Genomic DNA, 22,156 nt, shown 5'->3' with positions numbered 1-22,156 from the left:
TCAATTACAATTAAAATAAAAAATGTTAAAAATTAAATCTAAAAGAAAGGATTATTTTATATTATCGAGATTTGTAAAAAAATATAAAACGTGTTTTCTTATTGAAAAACCACATGACAATCAATTACAATTAAAATAAAAAAATGTTACAAAATTAAATCTAAAAGAAAGGGTTCTTTTATATTTTCGAGATTTGTAAAAAAAATATAAAATGTGTTTTCTTATTGAAAAACCACATGACAATCAATTACAATTAAAATAAAAACGTTAAAAATTAAATCTGAAAGAAAGTATTATGTTATATTTTCGAGATTCGTAAAAAATATAAAACGTTTTCTTATTGAAAAACCACATGACAATCAATTACATTTAAAATAAAAAAATGTTACAAAATTAAATCTAAAAGAAAGGATTCTTTTATATTTTCTATATTTGTAAAAAATATAAAAAATTTCTCATCAAAATACCAGATGAAAATTAATTGCAATTAAAATTAGACATATTAATAAATCTAAAATGAAAGGATTCTTCTATAATTTTGAGATTTTTTAAAATCTAAAATAATTATTTTTATATTTTTTATATTTACAAAATATGTATAATTTTAATTATAATTAAATATTAAATTACATAATAAGGTTTTGCATAATAAAACCAAAGAGTTGATCACGAATTCGGCTGACTTTCGGCTCATTACGAGCATTCGCCCTTGAATCGGGACCCATTCATGAATCAGCTCAGGAGTGAGAGGGAAAGACCGGCAAACCTGGTTCGCGTAACAGGGCCTATGTCCGATAGAAGAGGGAGAGTGATAGAGACAGAGAGAGAAAGAGAGTGAGAGGGATGACAAAGTGTCTTGCTCGCGCAACTGGAATAATAAATAGAGAAATACGTGACGGTTCACCGACCCTCTGCTCGATTCCCCAAGCCTGCCTCTTCTGAAGAAGAGACGTACTACATATAACGAAAGGATTTGTTCGTTGACAAAATTTCTAGATCACATCTGAATCAATGCATGTTTGTGCCTTTCAAAACGATAATAGTCTCTTTTTCGCTAAGAAGTTCAGCACATATATACTTTTTTTGTCTTAAAAACTATGATAGTAAGTTGTGTTTCTTAGTTGCGTGTGTCTATTTCTTTTTCGCTACCATGTTCGAATATTTAATTACATATAAATTTGCTTATTAATCACCTTTGTTTGTTACTGTAAAATTTGGATTAACGTGTTTTTTTTGTTTTCTTTTAGAATTGTGGCAGTTATCCAGAAGGGTGGCCTCTTTCGGTAAGAGGCGACCTCTGCCTCCACCTTTATACGCCCGATCCCGGGTGCCTGCTCCCGCGGGACGTCCACCTCTCACTCCACCTCCCGGAAGGGTCGACAGAAGAGGAAAGAGCCGAGTACAAAGCCGTATCCAGGTCCGGCCGCGTCCTACTCCGTGGTCTGCCCACGCCTTCTTTGCTCATGGCCCACGAACAGACGGACGCGTCCGACTTGCCAGGCCTGCTGCGCCTGCTCGTCGTCTCCGCGGAACGCTGCTTCGCTCGGGTACCGCTCTCCGAGCTGGCCTATCCCAGGTCCGAATCGCCGGTCCAGTACGGCACACCAGAGAGGAAGGACTCTTCCAACCAGACCCCGCCGATGTTCGAGATGGACTCTTCCATACCACATATCGACAGCGACGAGGAACACGAGACTAGCCTTAAACGTAAGTACGCATTTATTTTATAACCGCACAGACCTGCAGCCACGAATTATTGAAACAGTAAATTTTCAACACTATTTTCCCGTCATTCGATTCTGTCGTCCTTGCTGGGTTTTAGTATGTCATTCGCGGGGGAGAGAGGAGAAGATAGAGATAGAAGTAAATAGACAGATGCAGACAAAGGGAGAAAGCGATAGAGATAAACATAGACAGAGAAAGTCATGACCGAGAAAGAGAGAGAGAGAGGGAGAGAGAGAAAAAAGACAGGGATGGATGTAGTGAGATATATAGATATAGTGAGGGAAAGAGATAAAGATGGAAGTTCAGATAGAAAGGGAAAGTGAAAGAAAGAAACAAAGAGAGAGGTAGAGATAGAGAAATTGAAAAAGAAAGAGTTTGAGATAGAGAGACATAGTGAGAGAAAGAGGCACAGATAGGCAGACAGAAAGAGAGAGAGGGAGAGATAGAGAGAGAGAGAAAGAGAGAGAGAGAGAGAGAGAGAGAGAGAGTGAAAAGACAGAGATGGACGTAGAGAGATAGATAGATATAGTGACAGAAATAGATAAAGATATACTGATAGAGATGGAGATAGACAGAGAAAGTGAAGGAAAAGAAGAGAGAGAGAGAGAGCGAGAGAGAGATAGAGAGAGATAATAAAAATGTTGGGTAAAATATAAAGGCTGGATTGAGTTTGAAGGTTAAGCTAGGGAAGAATTAGCACTCAAAATGTAATTTCTAAAAAACAAATGATATAAATATATAAATGTATATAAATGAAGATAAGATTTTGAATTTTAAAAAAATATAATTTCATCATTTAAAATGCTTGTGCTTGAAAAGTCGCATTTTATAGCACGTTTCTTCTGGATAGCTGACTTTTATAAAAAGCGTGTGAAACCATCACCTTTCGGTTTGTTCGAGGCGGTCAAAATTCTGACCCGTCGTTCGTGCCAATTCCGACTGAATTGAAATTCCCGTCGTGTCTGAGGAAGACGTTTGCCATATCCGATGATTCACAATAAGTAGAATTCTATCCAAGGCGAAATTACTCATCCGCGAATCTCCGACCTCTTAGTAACCGGGAGACGGGTGAAGATAGGGCTAACATTCGTACTAGAGATTGGAACCCTTGAGCTGATATGCTGATTTCAGCTTTGAGGTTGAATGAAGTATATGTTGAAGATAGATTTGTCTAGATTTTTTTTAGGATTGTCAAGTTGGAGGCTATGTTTATTATTTATTACGTGTCGGCTATTTAGGCTCGTCTTTACATAAATACTTTGAAACTTTCTAACCCAACAATCGATCCTCCTCACAATTTTATTATTATAAGTAACTTTTTAAAAAATTTATTACAAAGTATTAGGTAACAAACTATAAATCATCGTATACCATACAAATATGTACACATTGTTAATGTTGAAAGCACCACACTAGCACTAATGCCAGCACTGCATCGGTAGAACACATGCTTAGAGGAGCCAGCCATTAGGTGTCAAGGATGTACCGAGTCCACTGTCGGTTAGGGCGACGTAGCGGGTTGTCAGGATGGGAATGAGTGGAGAGGGCTCGAGCAGTATGATTAGGATGGTTCGAAATGTTGATGTGGTTGGTTTGGAATCTGGACCGGATCCGTTCGTTGACAAAAGGAATGTTGAGGTCTTTGTGTGTAGAGGTTAGTGACATAAGGTGCTTGGACAATTTGCCTAAGGACTTTCGATTGGAAGGACTGCGCTGTATATTGGATGGCTTGACCGTACCCCATAGTTCTATTCTGTATGTCCAAATTGGTCTTAGTAAAGTCTCGTACATTGTTAGCTTGGTCTTAGCTGTCAAAGTCGATTTAGCTCTTAGAAGTCTTCATATTAATCCAAGTCTTGTAATAAGTTTTTTAAAAGTCTTTTGTGGGAATTTTTCGTCAGTCTGCTGTCGAGATATAGTCCCACGTATTTGACTTGAGTGGAAACTGGTATCTCTTTGTNGGGTTTCAGAGTACTCGATATTCCTCTGAAGACCCGCCCTCGTTCACGCTAATAAATACATTCTTTCTACCAAAAACACACAAAGAGATATCTATCCTAGTTTGGTGGGTCTGTGGGGTACTCGATATTCCGACCACTGAGTGCATTTTTCTTCGTTCAGTCTTGTCCTACATTGTTTACACCGGTCTTCGATAAGCTCAAGGTGTTCCTGTATGTTGCAGGTAGTTGGATAGGATTCGACTTATAGAGCGTAGGGTTGAGGTGTCATCCGCGTAGATGGTGATAATAGTCAAGATGCATTGGTAAATCAGCAATATACATGATACAAAGTATAGGCCCAAGTATGCTCCCTTGCGGTAGCCGGCCTGTATCTGTTTAACTTACGAGAACTCATTGTCGCACCTAAAACAACGATCAGTTATGTAGAATTTCAAAAGGTTATGATGAGAGGGTAGGAAGCGCTTAAATTTAGAAAATATGCCTGGATGATACATTAGGACATAAAAAGGAAAATTTTATTTTTTTGTAGCGATAAGTTAAAAATAAAGCGCAACTTAATATAAACTTTATGATTTATCGACTTTTGATCCGTTTTTTCCGGAATTAAATTAAATCTTGTTAATTCAGAGATAAAACAGCATATCAGTCAAGCATTCCAGTGATTTGATCTTTATAACCCGGTTATGATATTTGTGCACATAAGCATACTAGGTGTGAATTTAAATAGCCTAAATAAGGTTTCCCTACTTCCTTAAATAGATCGAAAACATTGAATTTCTTCAACCCCCGTTACGTTATCACACATATTTTGCACATAATTCAATGTGGTTAATTAGTTATAATCTTGAACATTTCTTTCAGTCAATTAATTAATCTTTTTATGTAAGGCCTTGATTGAAATGAAAAAGTTAGTGTCACAAGCGGGATTCGAACCCACGACCTTCGGCTCAATACGCCGCTGTTCTAACCGCTTGATCTATTGAGCGGCGTATTGAGCCGAGGGTCGTAGGTTCGAATCCCGCTTGTCACACTAACTTTTTCTTTGCAACCAAGACCTTACATAAAAAGATTAATCACTTGAAAGAAGAAATTTGGTCAATCAGACTACTACGTATAATGGATTTAATTTCTTTCAGTTCGGCTGAACTTTTGTAGGAAAATCTGAAAATAGGTCTGAATAGTTGAGTTAAAGAAACCTTGTAATTATAACAATTTTTTATTTGTTCATATGATTCTCGGATTTGGGCGCTAACGATTGCTTTTTGTTTCCAAGTACAATTCTGAAACCAAAAGTGTATTAGTACAGTGAAACCTCTATCTAAGGGACAGTCATAATGTCACCACGTTTTTTTTCGAGAGGTGTCCTTTAAAAAGAGATTAATTATCATTTGATAGCACATAGCTGTATATTTATATGTGCTGGTACTGTTAGGTGTAGAAGTGTAGGTAACGACCAGGCCATTGCGGTATCAGCACGACACCTGGGTCCTTGTCCTTAATTTAGAGTGTCCCTTAAGTAGAGGTATTTAAAACATAAAACCTCTTGCATGGACATTGCTTTCCTATAAACGAGATGTCCCTAAACAGATGAGTCCCGGAGTTTTCACAGTGATTCGCTTTTTGTTTAACATATAGCAAGTGAAGGTTTAGTACACATCATAACCACGTGCTTTCCCTTTCTTTCTCAGAATCAAATGACAGGCTTCGCCTGAAATAATATGAATTATAAAATTGCAAACGTCGTTTCATCCCCGTTTAGAATTCGCGATGTGAATATTGAAAATTCGAGAAGGAAATCATGCGTGAAATTCGATCATCGGAAATCAAAAGGTCGTAAAGGAAAGCGGGAGAGTAAAATCGAATCGGGTACGACAATTACGATCGATTAACTTGTATTACTTGTCGAAATCTATCAGGCGTCGTGGAACGACCTCGAAACCTTAGTCCAACATCCATTATGGGATCTATTAGCTTTCTAAATCTCTTTGGGCGAAAACCCTACGCCGGCGTGCGTTTGTCTTTTCTTTACCAATACGGTTTCGTGTTCGATTGTCATACCGGACAGAAGAGCCCGACGTGCACACTGCCTATGCAAATAGCTCTGTTTGGGTGGTCTCCCCGGCATCCCAACCCTCCGATCCTACGGTGCACGCCGGCTAGACTTTATTGCCACGGGATAAAACCACGTAAAAGAACGCCGCGTCTATTTCTCGTCTGTATTTTCTACTCGGTGAATAAATGTTCAATTTATGAACGTCCGTTTCTTTAGAGTCCTATTGAACCTTATTGAATCCATTGTGGAAAAATGATCACTAAAAGAGGAATTATATTGAAAAGTCATTTATACTAGCGGAATAAATATATTCGTCTTCTCGTCGTAATCGCTTGTAGATTTATCACGTCTCATTAAATTATAATCTTATACTTACAATTTACGGATTTCAGCATAGCATGGAGCTATAAACTTACCGCTAGACAGTATATCAGGATTAACATATGGTGATGAACCAAACAAAACTTATCCTCGTCAGCTTTATGTATGTAAATTAAAGCGGAATACTCCAAATCAGGTCAAGCACCCTGGATTACATGTGAAATGCCTGATTTTATTTTCACAGCCATTAAAAAATTATACATTTGGGATTTTGTCCTGATCACGAACGGGACTAGATGTGCTTCAGCGCTTGATTATAACGCAAATGAAAAATATAGAAAACGCCACATTTACTGTTATATAGAGTCTTCATGACTACCGGATTTTTAAGTTGAATCAATATTTCCTGCCAGAAAAGAGTGATCGCCGATGCCTTTTTCTTAGCAAATCACACTTCTCAGCCTTGCCGACCTCTCGTTCCAAGAAAATGCCCTATCTCCTGCATTTAGAATATGAATGGCCCTTCATGGTACACACCCTCAAGTATTGTGTCTGCCACTTGTTGCCACTATAGCGACGACGGGTGGTATAATGTGGTTAAGGCTCGGGGCCCTGAAAAGACCCTCGTGTCCTCATCCACGTCCCTCTCTCAATCCAGGTTTCTTCACTCTTTCCTGTGGCCCCTCCCAACCCTTGGTTAGAACGGGGTTGTCCGGGCGCAAAATATTGGTGCAGCCATGAGGGCGTGGCAACCTCTCCAAAGCACAAGCTGTACTCGTGTCGGCCTTGGGTCGACGGGTGCCTTATCAGAGGCACACGAGGGTTAGGGTACCAGATCCTTTCTGCATAGACGAGGGAGGGTGCATAATCATCTGTACTATGGGGTAACAAAAATGTTCCAAGGTTCAGCTCCTGTTTCACTGGGACTGGATCCGTAGTGGTACGTGGCGACGCCCCCCGCGGCAACTTAGAGAAGAGGCTTCTACCTGTGACCTTCGAAGAAACTTGCGTATGATCATCGTTATACGCCCGGCCTCACGGGATGCGGCGGATCGGACGGCAGCGTATAAGCGTTGAGGACTCTATGATTATGCGGCAAAGTCCCTCAAATGTGTGAGTAGTGACGGATGGGAACGGGTAGTGAATCGGTTGCTCCTACTCGAGTATGCTTTGCACGTAGGTGTAGGCTGAGCTCTATAGGAGGCTTTTACCGTAGGCGGTACTCTAGGGGGTGGTTAGCAATTCCACTTTAAACAAAACCGCGGCCGGAGCGGATCCGGTAGTTTCTAGGCTGGGGAAGCCCCAATACTCTGGGAGATAGAGTGGCCTTCTCTATCTAGGGAGTGCGCGGGAGACCAGGCTGATGTATTTCGGCTTAGGTAGCCCTTTGCGCGCAGCATACGGTTCGATGCTTAATGCGGACCCGACCACTAGGAAGGTTGTCCTGGACCCTTCTGTCGTATGCAGAGGTGCGTCAGCTCTCATCTTGAGAATCAAAGCGTCCGATAAGGCCGAAAAGCCAGCTGCGGACTTTAAAGATCCTCATTGTCCTTTTTAGGACGACCGAGTATACGGGAAAGCAATGCCACTTGTTTGCAAAGTAACGTCAAACGCAAGTCTTACTGAGATTTTTTCCCAGAGAAGATGGGTTCACGATGGCTAACTTGGGATTCAATGTCAGTCTGTTGTCTAGTTAAGTCCTTAGTATTTTGCTTGAATTGAAGTCGGTATCTCCTTGTTGTTGTTCTGTGGAGCGCAAGACTAACATGAACTGAATACATTTTCTTCATCAGCCTTGTCCTCACTTTTTGCACCAGACGATAATCTCAAGGTGTTTTTGGATGTTGGACGTAGCTTAGAAAAGAGTTATATATAAAGATAGGGATTAAGAACGCAACCTTGTCAGACGCTTGCTTGTATCGTTCTGATTTTCGAGAACTCTTGCCGTACCTCACTCAGAAGGGTACGGATCTCGCAGTTCTTTTAACACTTGAACCGCCGAGGGCTTTTATGATTCTTCCAGATGTTTTGCTGAGGTATTGCAAGTGGCATTTTAAAGTTCAGTTATGGACTGTTCCAATTTCCAGTTAAAGAAAGTAATTTAGCGTGCTACTTTGTAGACATCCAAATTATACCTTACAAAACCAAATTGTTTGTTATATGTCTTATATTATACACTAAGGCTTTCTCAAATAGGCTGTGTAGTTTATTGGTCATCAGATTTTTCAAGACGAGTTGAGATTGGTTCAAGTCATATTTGCAGCTATAAAACGGATACTTCCTCGTTTCACAAGCTTGGACACAGTCCGTCATTCATATTCATAGTTTGTTTAAACGTCGTTCGGAGATTTATTTTCTGCTTGCGCAACGGTAATGAAAGTTTGTCGTTGATTGGAAGCGACATCTCCGGGACACCGTGCCAAATTTGGCCTCTGTTATAGCCGTGCACTCGACCCTTAATCACGATTTGTATAATCTCCGTCTAGGCCGATTAGAATAAATCCCTGTACGAGAGCAATTATAGCGAGAGTGAAACTCAGGCGAATGACGAGGCGTGTATGTTACAGGGTCCAATTAATATTTGCTCTTCCTGAAGGGTTACAGAAAAAACCTCATTTTGTATACTTATATGACCAGTATCACAGTGTTTTATTTTTAAAAGCTATTAAATTAACAGAAACGAAAAACAGCTCTGAAGTGCTTAGTCTTAGATATGTGAATAAAATCGTCGACGGGTGTACATAGTTGAGCTTATCACTGTTCCCAGTCCACCAGCAATTCTTTTATTATTTATAATACATTTCGGCATGGTGATTGCGCTACCTACAGGCCATTTCAGCCGCAACGCAATCTAAAACCAAATCCAGTCACTATCTCACTCAGTCATAAATAATTTCTTTCTATTTTCATACCATCCACACAGTTAGAGTGGTATCCATCCAGTTGAGGGTGGGGTATCAATATTCTGGTTCTTTCACTCTACACATTATCGGCCCTCTAACACTGTACAATTCCGTCAATTAATACATTCACCCTGACACCTATCATTACTATTTTCAAGTACCAACCTGTTTCCTCCAAGAATGGGAACAGGGGACTCTGACCAAGCAAAACTGGCATGCAGTCCCAAACCCAATCGTACTCACGGTTATTATTAAATACGTTCACTCCTATTTGCGTAATGAAGTACTTGATATTCCTCCATCCCCGTTTGCACACATTTCACAACTAAACCTAATTGATTGTCAATGGGGGTATTCGATATTCCGCCATAGACCCTCTCACATCACGCATTCACGCTAATAAATACATCTCAACACAAGCTAGGTATTCGTAAGTATTATAAGTATGTACAATAGAACAACCCCGTTTTATCAAAGAATCGGAACGGAGGACCCAAATACCGGTGCGATGCTCAAGCACAATTCTCAAATCTGGTGGCATTCCTGCACGCTCCTTCTATGGAAGAAAGAAATCGCACCGTTCAATTAGGTGGGAAACGTCGAGCAACACCTCTGCATGCCGGGTATAAACGCGGACTTTAGCCCAAAAGTATGTGTCAACCTCGCAGGCATATCCTAAGAGATCTTTCTGAGATCCTCCGAGGTCCACCTGCCGACTGTGCTCTTTATGGGTAAAGGTGGCCATTCACGATCGCTCCAAGCAGTCCAAACGGAGGGACGCCGTTCCAAAAACCACGTCAATTGCAAAACTGAACTGGCGTGGCCGGCTGTGCCGAATATTCGACCGATCCAAACTCCATCGCGCCACTCCAAATATCTACGGCGCGAGGACGGCATGGCGCGTTCGTGAATGGGAAAACCTGTCGTGAACGGTGGAATTTTGGAGCGCTGGCTTGGTCTTTCTGTCACTGAGCAAACATCTCCGTCGTACATTCTCAAAAAGTCAAAAACGTTTATTCTTTATTGGTAATGACATCCAATCGAGATTTTATTGTTGAGGTGATTGAATTGTATGAAAGTTTGCAATGTTCATAAAAATGGTGGACAATGATTATATTACCACGATAGAAATAGAAGAAATTCGATCCTCAACCAGTTGGTCGACGTTTTCAAAACAAAGGATACAAATGCACCGAGAGATGCGGTATTTGGTAACCCCTAATGATCAGAAATCGTAGTACAGAACTTAAGTTCTTTGTAGTTCATCCCTGTAGCGAGAAATCGTAATGTGGTTGCCAATCTTTCATATAGTGATGATTTCTCTTATGACTGTCTTTTGTTTTCTAATCAAGAGGGTAACAAGCTGGAGTAAATATAAATAAGACGTTAATCTTTTTTTTTTTTTTGTAATCTCCCCATCTCAACCTACAACCTATCGAATTTTCTTTCTTTTTGCCATTTTTTGGTGTCGGAGAGGATCGAAGTCACGATAGCTCAAGTGGTAGAGCAGCGGCGTATTTAGCCGAAGGCCATGGATTCAGATCCCGCTCGTGGCACTAGCTTTTTCATTTTTCTACCAAATCCTTACAAAAAAGATTAAATAATTGAAAGAAGTAATTTGGTCAATAGAACACTAAATATAATGGATAAATAAGACGTTTCATCCTTCCTTAAATAGTTCCTCCAATCAGCGGGTTCAAGGGAAAGATCTTTCATCAAATTGATGTGGGTATTACGGCTTCTGTTCAGGAGCCACTTCTTACACCATTTCCTCTTCGATTTTTTACTTTTAATATGTAAATAAACAGAAGAGTAGCACAAGAGATCGTCATCCATTTTGAGAAGGTAATTCACTGGTTGACGTTCGGAGCGACTGGCTGTGGAGAGGTCATGAATGCCCCCTCAAATTTCAGGCACTCCAAATGGAGCTGTACGGCTTGGCGCAGTTCCATTTGGAGCGATCGTGAATGGCCACCTTAAGAGCTTCTCTGCCGATCCAGCTATATTCTTTTAATTTGTCGAGTATCGAATCGACCGTAAGATAGAGTTAGGTGGTAGGTCAACTGAATAGTCACTTTTGCCGAACTTTCGGAGATATGTGATTCGAACCACGATCTTCGGCTAATACGCCGCTGCTCTTGAGCTATCGTGGCTTCGATCCACTCGGACACCAACTTTCAAATTTTCCCTCCTTTTTGTCTTTTTTTGCCATCTTTCGAAGTCACGATAGCTCAAGTGGTAGAGCAGCGGCGTATTTAGGCGAAGGTCGTGGTTCGAATCCCGCTCGTGACACTTGCTTTTTTATTTCAACCAATACCTTACATAAAATTTAATTAATTGAAAGAAGTTATTTGGTCAATCGGACCACGAAATATAATGGATTTCGGAGATAGAGATTTCTCATTCCTCAGGGCCTATATTTATGTACATAATTAATTCGGGTTATTACATTATTTATTTAAGAAACAAACTTAGCAACTACTTGCTTGATGGGTCTTATTAACTATTAAAAGTTAACATTTAGATTTTTGTCTTAGCAATAGAATCAAATATCTCGAAATTTGTAAAAATGATAATGATAACAATAATAATATTAATTCTAATGAATTGGTTATAGGCATATGGGCAACAACTAGGCTAAATAAACTTATAATATATTCTTTATAAAAACTAATGAACGTTTTAACAGTAAAAAGTTGAAAACTGATGAACCAATCATGAGCATTTATGCGGTGACCTTTCTTTTTACCAAGTGATATGCTGAAAGCTCAGCAAAATTGGCAGTGTTTTATTCAGTTGACCTGCGCTCGATGTACTACCTAACATATTCTTTTATTTTGTATGTAACTTTTTTCACAAAATAATGTACTATTTTATGTGTATGAAACATTAAAGTAAAGTAATAAAGTAAACCTGTCATGCTGTTGAGTGTCATGGATGAGGTGTTAAAACCACTTTACAGTACATTTTTTAATGTCATTTTCAATTAAAAAGCTATGGGCTCTGCAGGAATTCGAACCAAGATCCGCTATCTTGGCCAATAGGAGTCGGACACCGCAGTCCCCTTGTTATGAGTTATTATGGTTTATGTAATCTTTTAACTTTTGTATGTCCTCGAAGACACATAAAATTCTACTACTGACAAGGATTAGAATCAGCGAAACCTTATCGAAAACGGGAGAAACACTAAACTCGTCCTGTTTCACAAGCCGGTTGGTTTTACACGTTTCTCGGTCAAAACGAGATAGGGCACGCGTTAAAAGTCTATTGGCCGGTTTTCTTTTTCAGAAAATAAATACGCAACATACTAGTTTGTTTCCTTAACCGAGTTATAAGCAAATCGAGGAGGGCTTCCGTTCCTATCGGCAGACTGCCAAAGACGTTTTTGGGTATCTCGGCACGTGTGAGAGAAACCGAAAATCTGTGATGATCAATGGGGACTTGTGACAATACCGAAATATACGGCGGCTTTCACGCCATGTAACTTCGCCTCGTCCTTTTATTTATTATCGAACCTTTTCCCGATCTAATACTTCTCCTAGGACCTTTTCTAAATGAATTATTCATATAATAAAAAGTACTCGCGACTGAAAAATAAAGAAGGCCGGAGAAACAATAAATACGCCCTTCTTCCCTGTAGGTCGGTGTTGAACGAAAATATTTCGATCCTTTTAAGGAGGTTGACCGTATAAATATTGATGGAGGGTAATTATTCGGTTCTCCGAGTACCCTTTCGTAATACGGACAACAGTTGGTCAATCAACTCGGGGCGATACATGAATCTCTTCGGTTTAACACAATTTCTCCACTAGCCGACCGGCCATTAAATTAATTCCCGTCTTAAGTAGACAACAATGTGAACACTATCATCAAACGGCGATATCATCAATTTTCACATAATGATTTCAATTTGAGTTAATGGAAATATTGTAATTGGTTAAATCGACGAACCCGAAATTCCCCTAGGGTACGCGGTTGTTATCATAAAAACCTCCCATGTAAATTGCCAGGTTTTCGTAAAATAAATCGATTAAAAACATACTTAGGCTAACATTTGTCATTGTCATTGTCAAAATAACAAGGCGAAATAGTAGAAATTTGCATAAAATCGCATAGGATTTAGGATTTTCCCCGTAGTTCATCCACCCTCGAACTGGCAAATGTTAGTTCAAAATGAAAATTTTTGACGGCATATGCAGATGATCTAAGTTATGTATGTAAATAGGCATAACTGAAATTCAGAGGTTTAAATTTTAAACGACGGCTCCAACGAGGCCACTGGGACGACCACCGCATTCCTCGATGTTCTCACACTCGGGGCTTCGACTTATTGTCTTCTTTCTTTAACTCTTTCTTTCACGACTGATTTTTTTTGGCGCCAATCTAAAATTTCCATTTTGGAATTTTTCATATCACATTTATGATTTTACCATTTCTTGCTCAAAGTTACTACAGAGCCATACCAAATTTTGCAATTTTATTTGAGGTTAGCAAGAAATCCCGTATTTAGGGCGGATGCAGTGCTGATCCTTGGAATCATCATCTCCAACCACTATATCTTTTATGTACTGTTATATTTACTAAACATAAATTTTTTATAACCAATTTATAATTTAACCCTTTCTTAGCCTAAAATGTTTATTAGCCATATCAACTTTAGTAATTATGTTTGAGGTTAGCAAGAAATCCCGCGACTTTAGGGCAGGTGCCGTGTATTGGCAACAATGATTTTCTACTCCAATCTAAAACCTTCTTGGACTCTTCTATCCAACATAGCTTGTCCAACCTCTGCTTCTTTTATGGATTATTATATTTTCGAAACAGACATTTTTCATATTTCATAATTTAAACTTTTCTTGCCTTAATTGCTTCAGAACAACCCAACTTTAGCAATTTTGTGTAACCTGTAAATCCCATCATTTTTGGGCTGCCCATATATTGGCAACACTGATTTTTTTAGCGCCAATTTAAAATCTCCATCTTGGAATCTTCTATGTCCAACTTGCCTTGTCCAACCACTGCATCTCTTATCGATTGTTATATTTTCAAAACATACATTTTTCTTAATTTAACCCTGTAAGGTTAGCTGAAAAATCTGCTGTTCCTGCCTGTGTATTGGCAACACTGATTTATTTGGCGCAAATCTAAAATCTCCATCTTGGAATCTTCTCTCTCAAACCACTGTACTTTAATCGATTGTTATACTTGCAAATCATACTTTTTTCATACTAGTTTATAACTTAACCCTTTCTTACCCAAAAATGCTTCAGATTATGACAAATTTAGTAATTTGATTTAAGGTTAGCAAGAAATCCCGTCACATTAGGGTGGATGCAGTGTTTTCCTTGCTCTACATTGGCAACACTGATTTATTTGGCGCCAATCTAAACTATCACATAACTCACGGGATTTCCCTCCGACCTTTTTACAAAATTGTTAAAGTTCGTTTAGCACCAAAACAACAACAAAAAAAGGGTTAAAAAGCCAAAGTTTCAACCCCGCCGTCCCATATGGAAGAGAATGTACGTGTAAGAAATATTTTAATGATATCCTGTATCGTTTCATAATGTTCCATTTGTCTCGACGTGCTGCTATAAATGTACAATATTATCTAGTTGCTTTTTTCAACTTGAATGAAAGATTGTAAAACCGGGGGCGCATTCTTTTCCCCCTTTGTTTCAACATTCATTTGATGTATTCCGAAGCTGAGGCCTGTGTCGAAAGAGCGTTTAACGATAGAGCACGAAAGCGAAACAGATAATTAAAGGCCCTCGAACCTTTTTCCACATGCAGTTCGAATGTTTTCTTCCCAACACCGACAACTTCGTTTATGTTTTTGAACGATTCGTAGCATATTTTAATTTAATATTTTACAAATATCTACACGAGTAGAAATAACCGCTGATAACATTTTTCTCCATAAATCATAAAATCTGTTTTAAGATAAACATCCACGTAGAATCGTGTGAAGCTAGATTCCTATCTTGAAAGTCGGAATTTTAGTGCTATTAAAAAACAAACTGAAATCGTTTCACTCCGTGCATAAAATATCGTAAAGGATTTCAATTTTTTTAAATGTTCCAACGAGGAAGAACCACATTCCGCGTGTACTTTTCATTTTGTCAATTAAGCCCCCTTAAGTAAGTCCGTCTTGTACTATTTGAAAATTTTACTGCTCACGTATTTTCTGTTCTATGTGAGCTGTTCAAAAACTATGCGGTTAAAAGATTAATTAAACATGTTTTAAAACAGGATTTTTTATTTACAGATAAGATTTACTGCCCCTTAAAGTTTTTTGACACTATCGTTCCGATCGCATTTTCTTTGTTCTAAATCTTCTAGAACTTAGTTTTATTTAATCTCTGAAGTTTAGACACGGAATGCGAGGCTGTTTTGTGTTAAGCTTTCGACAATGCTTTCAACTTTGTAAATATTTGGCCCATAATCTTCTGTCATGGTTTCAATTTAATGGCAGTTATATTTTCTTCCGAAAGATGTTCGGCATATCATATCCAAATTGTTGATCTTGGTGCCCGGCGGATATTCTGTTTAAATCCTTTATCAAGATCAATTCTGTTACGAAGGGGATGTTAAGGTCATTGTAGATAGTGAGGTTACAGATATGTAGAGCTTGGAGAATTTTTCTGAGAACTTTTGATTGGAATGCTTGGATTAATTTGATAGTCAAATAGCATGGTTGTACCCCATAGCACCCCTCCACACATCCAATAGGTAGAACGTTTGGCAAAGTGAATTGAAAAATGGCAAAAAGGAGGGAAAACTCATAAGGTGGGGTTGAGATAGGAAGTTGATGTCCGAGTGGATCGAGGTCACGATAGCTCAAGTGGTAGAGCAGCGGCGTATCTAGCCGAAGATCGTGGGTTCGAATCCCGCTCGTGCCATTGACTTTTTTTCATCTCAATGAAAAACCTTAATTAATTGTAGTTTAGCAAAGTGTTAGTTTGTCTTGATAGACTTTTCTCTGTTTTCATTCCTAGAAGTCTTTTTAATTGTTTTAAATTTTATGGTTACTTCTTGTCAGTTGTGTGAGATCCCAGGTTCATCTAATAAGTGTATCCCTAAGTATTTAATATGGTAGATGTCGGCAGTTCCTTATATATGCAGGTGTGGGCAAGTTGTTTATCGAGAATTTGGGTACATTTGTCCAAGTTCACTTTCATTTTCCACAGTTTGCACCATGATGATTGTAAACTCACTGCTAAAGTTAGAGAGGGTTGTACTCAGATTTACCAGGTCTATTACCAGGTCTCAGGCATCTGAGAAATCATCTACCCAACATGGGCATATGTAATGATGATCACATCTGTAGACGATGCATCAAAATACGTACAAACTAATCAGTGAATCCATCCAAAATCTGGGGAACGCAACAGCCTGATGACTTTCGTTCCAGCATACAAAGGAAATTTTGGGTAAAGAAAAAGCAGACACAGGCCTTAGGAAGACCTATGGAAAACCATATAAAGAAAGCATCACAAAAGACAAAATGAGATGTGGATAAACTGTAGGGGCGCTAGACACAGTAAAATTATACTACAACAACACTCACAAGACTGGAAAACACATTGCTACTGTTCGAGAAGTTTAAACTCACGGGAGTGATAAGACTAATAACCGGTCAATGGCATCTGAGAAAACGTTACAAAACATGGGTGTATGCTATGATAACCCCAGCTGTAGACTATGCAATGAGAAGGAAGAAATAGCTGCTGAAATCAACTTTGAACGTGCAATACACGCTCAATGGAGTCATAACCTGGTTGCACATGACAGAAGAAGAAAACCCAGGGAACGAAGCAGCACCGACAGTCAATGATTTAGTACTCCATTAAAGAAGGATCGAATCGACTGACGGAAATAAGGAACTAGTAAAGAAGAATAAGCCAGAAAGCTGCAGTGCTTGGGGAACGAAAACCCTCGAATCCTCTAGGATCCATATTCATCAACACCGCGATGAACTCAAATTGCTCCTAGATCTTGGAGGTGTCTTGAGTATGAATGGATTTAGGAGTTAACATTGCGATGTAGACGTTGAGACGCATTGGCAGGTCAACATTATAAATAATTCCTGTCATACGGAAGGGCTTACCTACCCCTCACTACCCATTGGGTCTCGCGGACAGTCAGAACCACTTGTAATACTTCTTTATACTACTGTCAATTCAAAAAAATTAAAAGCTATGCCGGCATTCGAACCCAGATCTCATAGCCAGTCGAACGCCCTAACTGTTGGCCATCAAGGTAAAAGGATGGGACCATGATTGCCTCCTTGAGTGACACCGTGTTAGATCGAACTTGTCTCTGAGAACTCTTTGCCGTAACTTATTTCTGAAGCAAACGATCTGTTAGGATTTTAGGATTAAGTAATAAAGGTCAATAGCTGTTAAAAGCTTCGGACTTAACTAAGAACAGACCGGATCGGCGCTCTCTACTCTCTAAAGCAGAGGAAATATTAATAGCCTTGAATGGAGGTTATAATTGTAGATGTACCACCCTGTTTATATACTGAATTTAATTTACATTTTTAGTCAAAAGTCCTTTTTGAAATGACCAGACATTTCCTGTAGACCTGGCAACGTGGGCTGAAAGCATCTTCAATGTACTTGATTCTTATTTGCCTTTGTTTTCTTGCTTTCGATGCCTGATAAACACAGTTAGGAGTAAGTTACTGAACAAGTTTTTAGTTATTATTCATTAGTGATTAAAGTTTATCTCTGAACGCCAGAAAAAGTAAAAAATCATGTACTCTATAAACCGATTTTGGAGTGGATAGAAGGCAAAAGGGGAAATTTAAACCTTTCACGGTACCCGGTTATTAAACCCGATTCGACCCGTTCGAGAAATGTCACTTAAATCACGGCAAACCTTATTGGAAAAGGTCTCGCTCACCGAATCCCTTTAGGGGACACGATGGAAATGCCAAACAGCCCTTCGAAAACGAGAAAATTAAACACTTCTCACAACACCTTTCATACATTGGCAATTCAACTAAAGGTGACTCTCCTTATCAAGGTATACATTTGAATTATCTGATTACAAATAGATTTGTATTATTTATAAAGTTCAATAGTTTCTTGACATTTCGTTTCTTTTAAAATATTAATTTATTTACAGAATGAAAGATACACTTTAAAAGGCCTAGATTATATTTTGTCATAAAAACTTTAACCATCTGACGAAGACACTTTTTTGCGGAAGCTTTCAAGTTGGCAATCGTTCTTCGTACTTTACTGGATCCCTCCTATTTCAGATTAATTGAAAGCATTAACTGGGAAATCAGTTTGACCAACCTAAGATCGAGCCAAAAAACTAGGCAGTTGTGCGAAGATGGAGAGTGGTTTGTTGTTCACCCGGCCTTGTGTTATCGGGTGTCGGGGGAAGGCGATTGTTTCCTTTGGACGGATCCTCTCGTTTTATCCTCAATTGACAGCGTAATCCGAAACGGGCCCAGATCCGCTACCCTGGCCACCCGTCAGGTTTCTTTCCCTTCACCCACATCACTTATTAAGAAAGAACAATAGGCGCAAATTGAATAGTTCAGAATCAAGCTAGGTTATTTTCACGTCAAGAGCAACACGTTTGCCAATTTCAAACTGCCAGCTAAACTTAATTGAAATTTGGATATGGATATGGATTTGGATTTAAACTGCTCAAAAATGAATAAGGATATTTGTAATTCCTAGAGCCTGGAAGTGCCATAGGAAGCCTGGTAGTGAATCTCAGCGCATTACGCTAAGGGAGGACAGAAATATTGTCATTGCTGCAAGACGGAACCCTTGCCGTAATAACCGCCAGATCCTAAGTGAAGTACAAGAAGTTTTGGCAAGGCCTTTATTAACACAAACGATTCGTAATCGTTTGTGGTAAGTTGGCCTCACATCGTATGCCTTTTTGACACGACCTGCAGCAAAAGCCAATTCAGGAGAATATGGTGCAGTGTAGAAGACAACATCAATTGGAACTGTTATGTTTACTGATGACTCTCGTTTTTGCCTGTATACTGATAGCAGGCGCTGAAGAGTCTAGCTAGAACAGGTTAGTGGCGTGCAATGCCCCATTTCCTGCTCCCTTCAGTACAGTTTAGAGGATGCGGTGTAATGGTCTGGGGTGTGATTTACACTGGAGGACTAACTGGACTCCATATTGTTGAAGGCAACCTCAACCCAGTCCGTTATGTCCAAGAAAAAATCGATGAATACATCCCACAAACCAAGGATCTTATTGGCCGGGATTTTCGATTTATGGATGGCAATGCCTGAACTCAAAGAGGCAGTGTTGGTATCAGTGTTACAAAACCTGGGAATTTCCCATCTTCCCCTTTCCCCCATTGCCTCCAGACCTCAATCCCATTGAGCACAAGTGGGATGCGTTGCAGAGAAGGCTTTTCGATCCTCATCCGCAGCCAGTTGACCTGCAACAGCTTTGTACAGCTTTGCAACATCTATGGCATGAAATTCCTTATGAAATTAGTGGCAACCTTATTAGTACTATGCCTATCAGGTGCACAGAGATTTTAGCTACAGAGGACATTATACACGATATTAATTATTTAAAAATATTATTGTGTCAAAAAATCATTATAATAAACATAATAGGAAAAGCTATGGAAAGTAAATATTCTAAAATTGGCCATATCCCTTTCATTTTGGAGCAGTTTAAATAGGCTCAAATCCGGACAGTACTTACATACCTACATACAAACATGTGCCGAGTTGAGCTTATTTGCTTCTCGTAGTACATCAGCAATAGGTTTCAGTTCCAGCTTTCGCTATTTATAAGGCTGTCAACAGTTCGGTCAATTCTGTACCCAACGCATGCAGTCCCAAACCCATTGGTACTGACGGTTATTATTAAATTCATTCACGCGTATTTACCATTCATTCAATTAGGGTGACGGAGTACTCGTTATTCCTCCATCCCACACATATTATACAACTAAACCTAATTGATGGTCAATGGGGGTATTCGATATTCCGCCATCGACCCTGTTACATCACACATTCACGCTAATAAATACATGCACTCTCAACGCAAGCTAGGTGTACGCAAGTATTATTAGTATGTACAATAGAACAGCCCCGTTTTATCCAAGAATGGGAACGGAGGACCCAAATACTCGCTGCCCTGCTCAAGCACAATCCTCAAATCGAGTGGCATTCTTGCGCGCTCTCTGTGTGGAGCCAAGGAATTGCACCCTTGTGGGGCACACCAAGCAACCTTTTTCGGCATGCCGGACACGTTCGCGTACTTGGCCCAGAAGTAAGTGTCCTTTCTTCTATCAGCGATTCATCGACAGTGCTCTTGATAGGTGAAAGCTTTTCTTTCTCCCCGGCACTCTTTCTATGTGAATGATACCCAGACATAAACCATCGTTTTGATGCGACAGTCCAGTTCATGCTATTTATCCAACAAGAGCAGAACGAGAGGGTCGACGAAAGGCATGTCACGGACAGCAGTAACGAGGGAGTCGCTGTAGAGTCACCATGGTCTCGATCACCTCAAACGAGTGTCAGATCTCATAAAATTCCGCCGTGGGAGCGATCTTCGCTCATGTTTGCTAATAAGAGAGTCAAATCATTTAACAAGTTAATAAAGTTACTTTGACGGAAGATTAAAGCAAGTTATGTAATAATTGGTATGTTAAGCCTGCTCGGTTAATTGATGGGTTGGAAGTTCTGGGAGTCAAATCAAAAGATCGCACCCAGCCATCCGAAATGGCTGTGAATTTATATAATTATTTAGTTATGAATAAACATGGACGACTAATTGGACGTATTGCATAAGAATATTTTCCTTTCCTGTTATCTTTTCATCTCTCATATCTATGCAATTATTTATAAAAGTCTAACAATATTTTAAATTAATTATTCAGTCAGTCCGATCATTTGCCATACTAAGTCCTGAAAACAGTATTGTAATGCGGTTTAACTCCTCGCCACACCAGGTAGTTATGAGTAGTTTGAAATTTGAAATTATTTTGTAAAGGGTTGTTTTGAAATTTTTATTTCTTTTGAAGCAGATTAAATATGTAAAATCCACATCCCTTGAGCTAAAACAATATTGTCCTGGTGTGTTCTTGGATCTACACCAAGCATTTGATCGAGTATGGCACGGAACTATTGTGGCAGCATAAGAATATCCTACCAACTATGGCTTATCCTAAGATTTTATATTCGCGATCGGTACTCCTAGGAGGTGTCCCACAGGGCAGCGCTCTCGCCCCTCTGCTTTACTCAATTTATATCTCCGATCTGCAAGGTCACCTACATTCTAACACTATACACCTCAATATCCAAAATCACTTGCACATCCTGGGATCCTGGCTGTGACGATGGAGAATCATGGAAACGAGCGAAGCAAAACGACAAACATAATCTTTCGCCATACTAAACAAGAAAAAAGTCTCACATTACATCTAAAAAATGTTCCTATCGATCAATTAATTAAGGTTTTTAGTTGAGATAAAAACGTCAGTGTCACGAGCGGGATTCGAACCCACGATCTTCGGCTACATACCTACTAAAGGAGGGAAAATTCAAAAGGTGGGGTGGAGATGGGAAGTTAGTGTACGAGCGGATCGAGGTCACGATAGCTCAAGTCCTCAGAACAATAGTTATTGCTCGTCTCTATGTTTCCAATCACACCATCCAAACCGATTATTATTTTTACTCCTACAGCACAATCCCGCTACAAAACCCTTTCGTCAAACTGTCATCCCATGTTACCTAATAATCCTCATATAAGATTGAAGAGTCGGTAGCCCCGCGACAACCTCACTATTTGACATATATCGGTCTCCTTGGATGGAGTCTACCTCACTCATCATCTGGAGCACTTCGTTTCGATCAACGATAGGTCTAGAACACGTTTTGACCCATTCGCTCCCTGCGTCACTCATTCGTTTTGACCAATTACATATCTAACAGACAGAAAGTAAGTAAACAAGTGAAATATTAGGAATCTAGTTATCAATAGGGTGCGATCCTTTCTGTACAGTTTCGTGATCTTTGTGATCAATGATCAGTAGGGACGGTTGGGGGTGCACGATGATCTAATGATTTGCAAAAACTAATCTCTCTTTATCATGATAGATTGACGTATAGCTACTACGGTAGGTACGTTACTGGGTCGAAACTATTTCTCCTTTCAACAGTCCGGGTTAAAACAGAGCA

At 39.4% G+C, this 22,156-nt stretch overlaps 1 protein-coding gene across 6 annotated transcripts in view; it reads left to right on the top strand.

Annotated features, from left to right (window-relative positions):
* The window catches only part of LOC106670926 (puratrophin-1-like), a 463,198-nt gene that overhangs the window by 262,311 nt on the left and 178,731 nt on the right, over positions 1 to 22,156 (top strand). For all 6 annotated transcript variants that reach the window (XM_014401935.2, XM_014401713.2, XM_024225911.1 and 3 more), the window contains exon 4: positions 1,248 to 1,707. In XM_014401935.2, coding sequence (XP_014257421.1) covers positions 1,248 to 1,707 — 460 coding nt within the window. The remainder of the gene's footprint in view (positions 1 to 1,247; positions 1,708 to 22,156) is intronic.

This window comes from Cimex lectularius, unplaced genomic scaffold (assembly GCF_000648675.2).
Source record: "Cimex lectularius strain Harlan isolate CLEC.00 unplaced genomic scaffold, Clec_2.1 scaffold23, whole genome shotgun sequence".
Classification (NCBI taxonomy): Eukaryota; Metazoa; Arthropoda; class Insecta; order Hemiptera; family Cimicidae; genus Cimex; species Cimex lectularius.
Note: the sequence above shows the minus strand (reverse complement) of the source record. Positions and strands in the feature narration are given on the sequence as shown.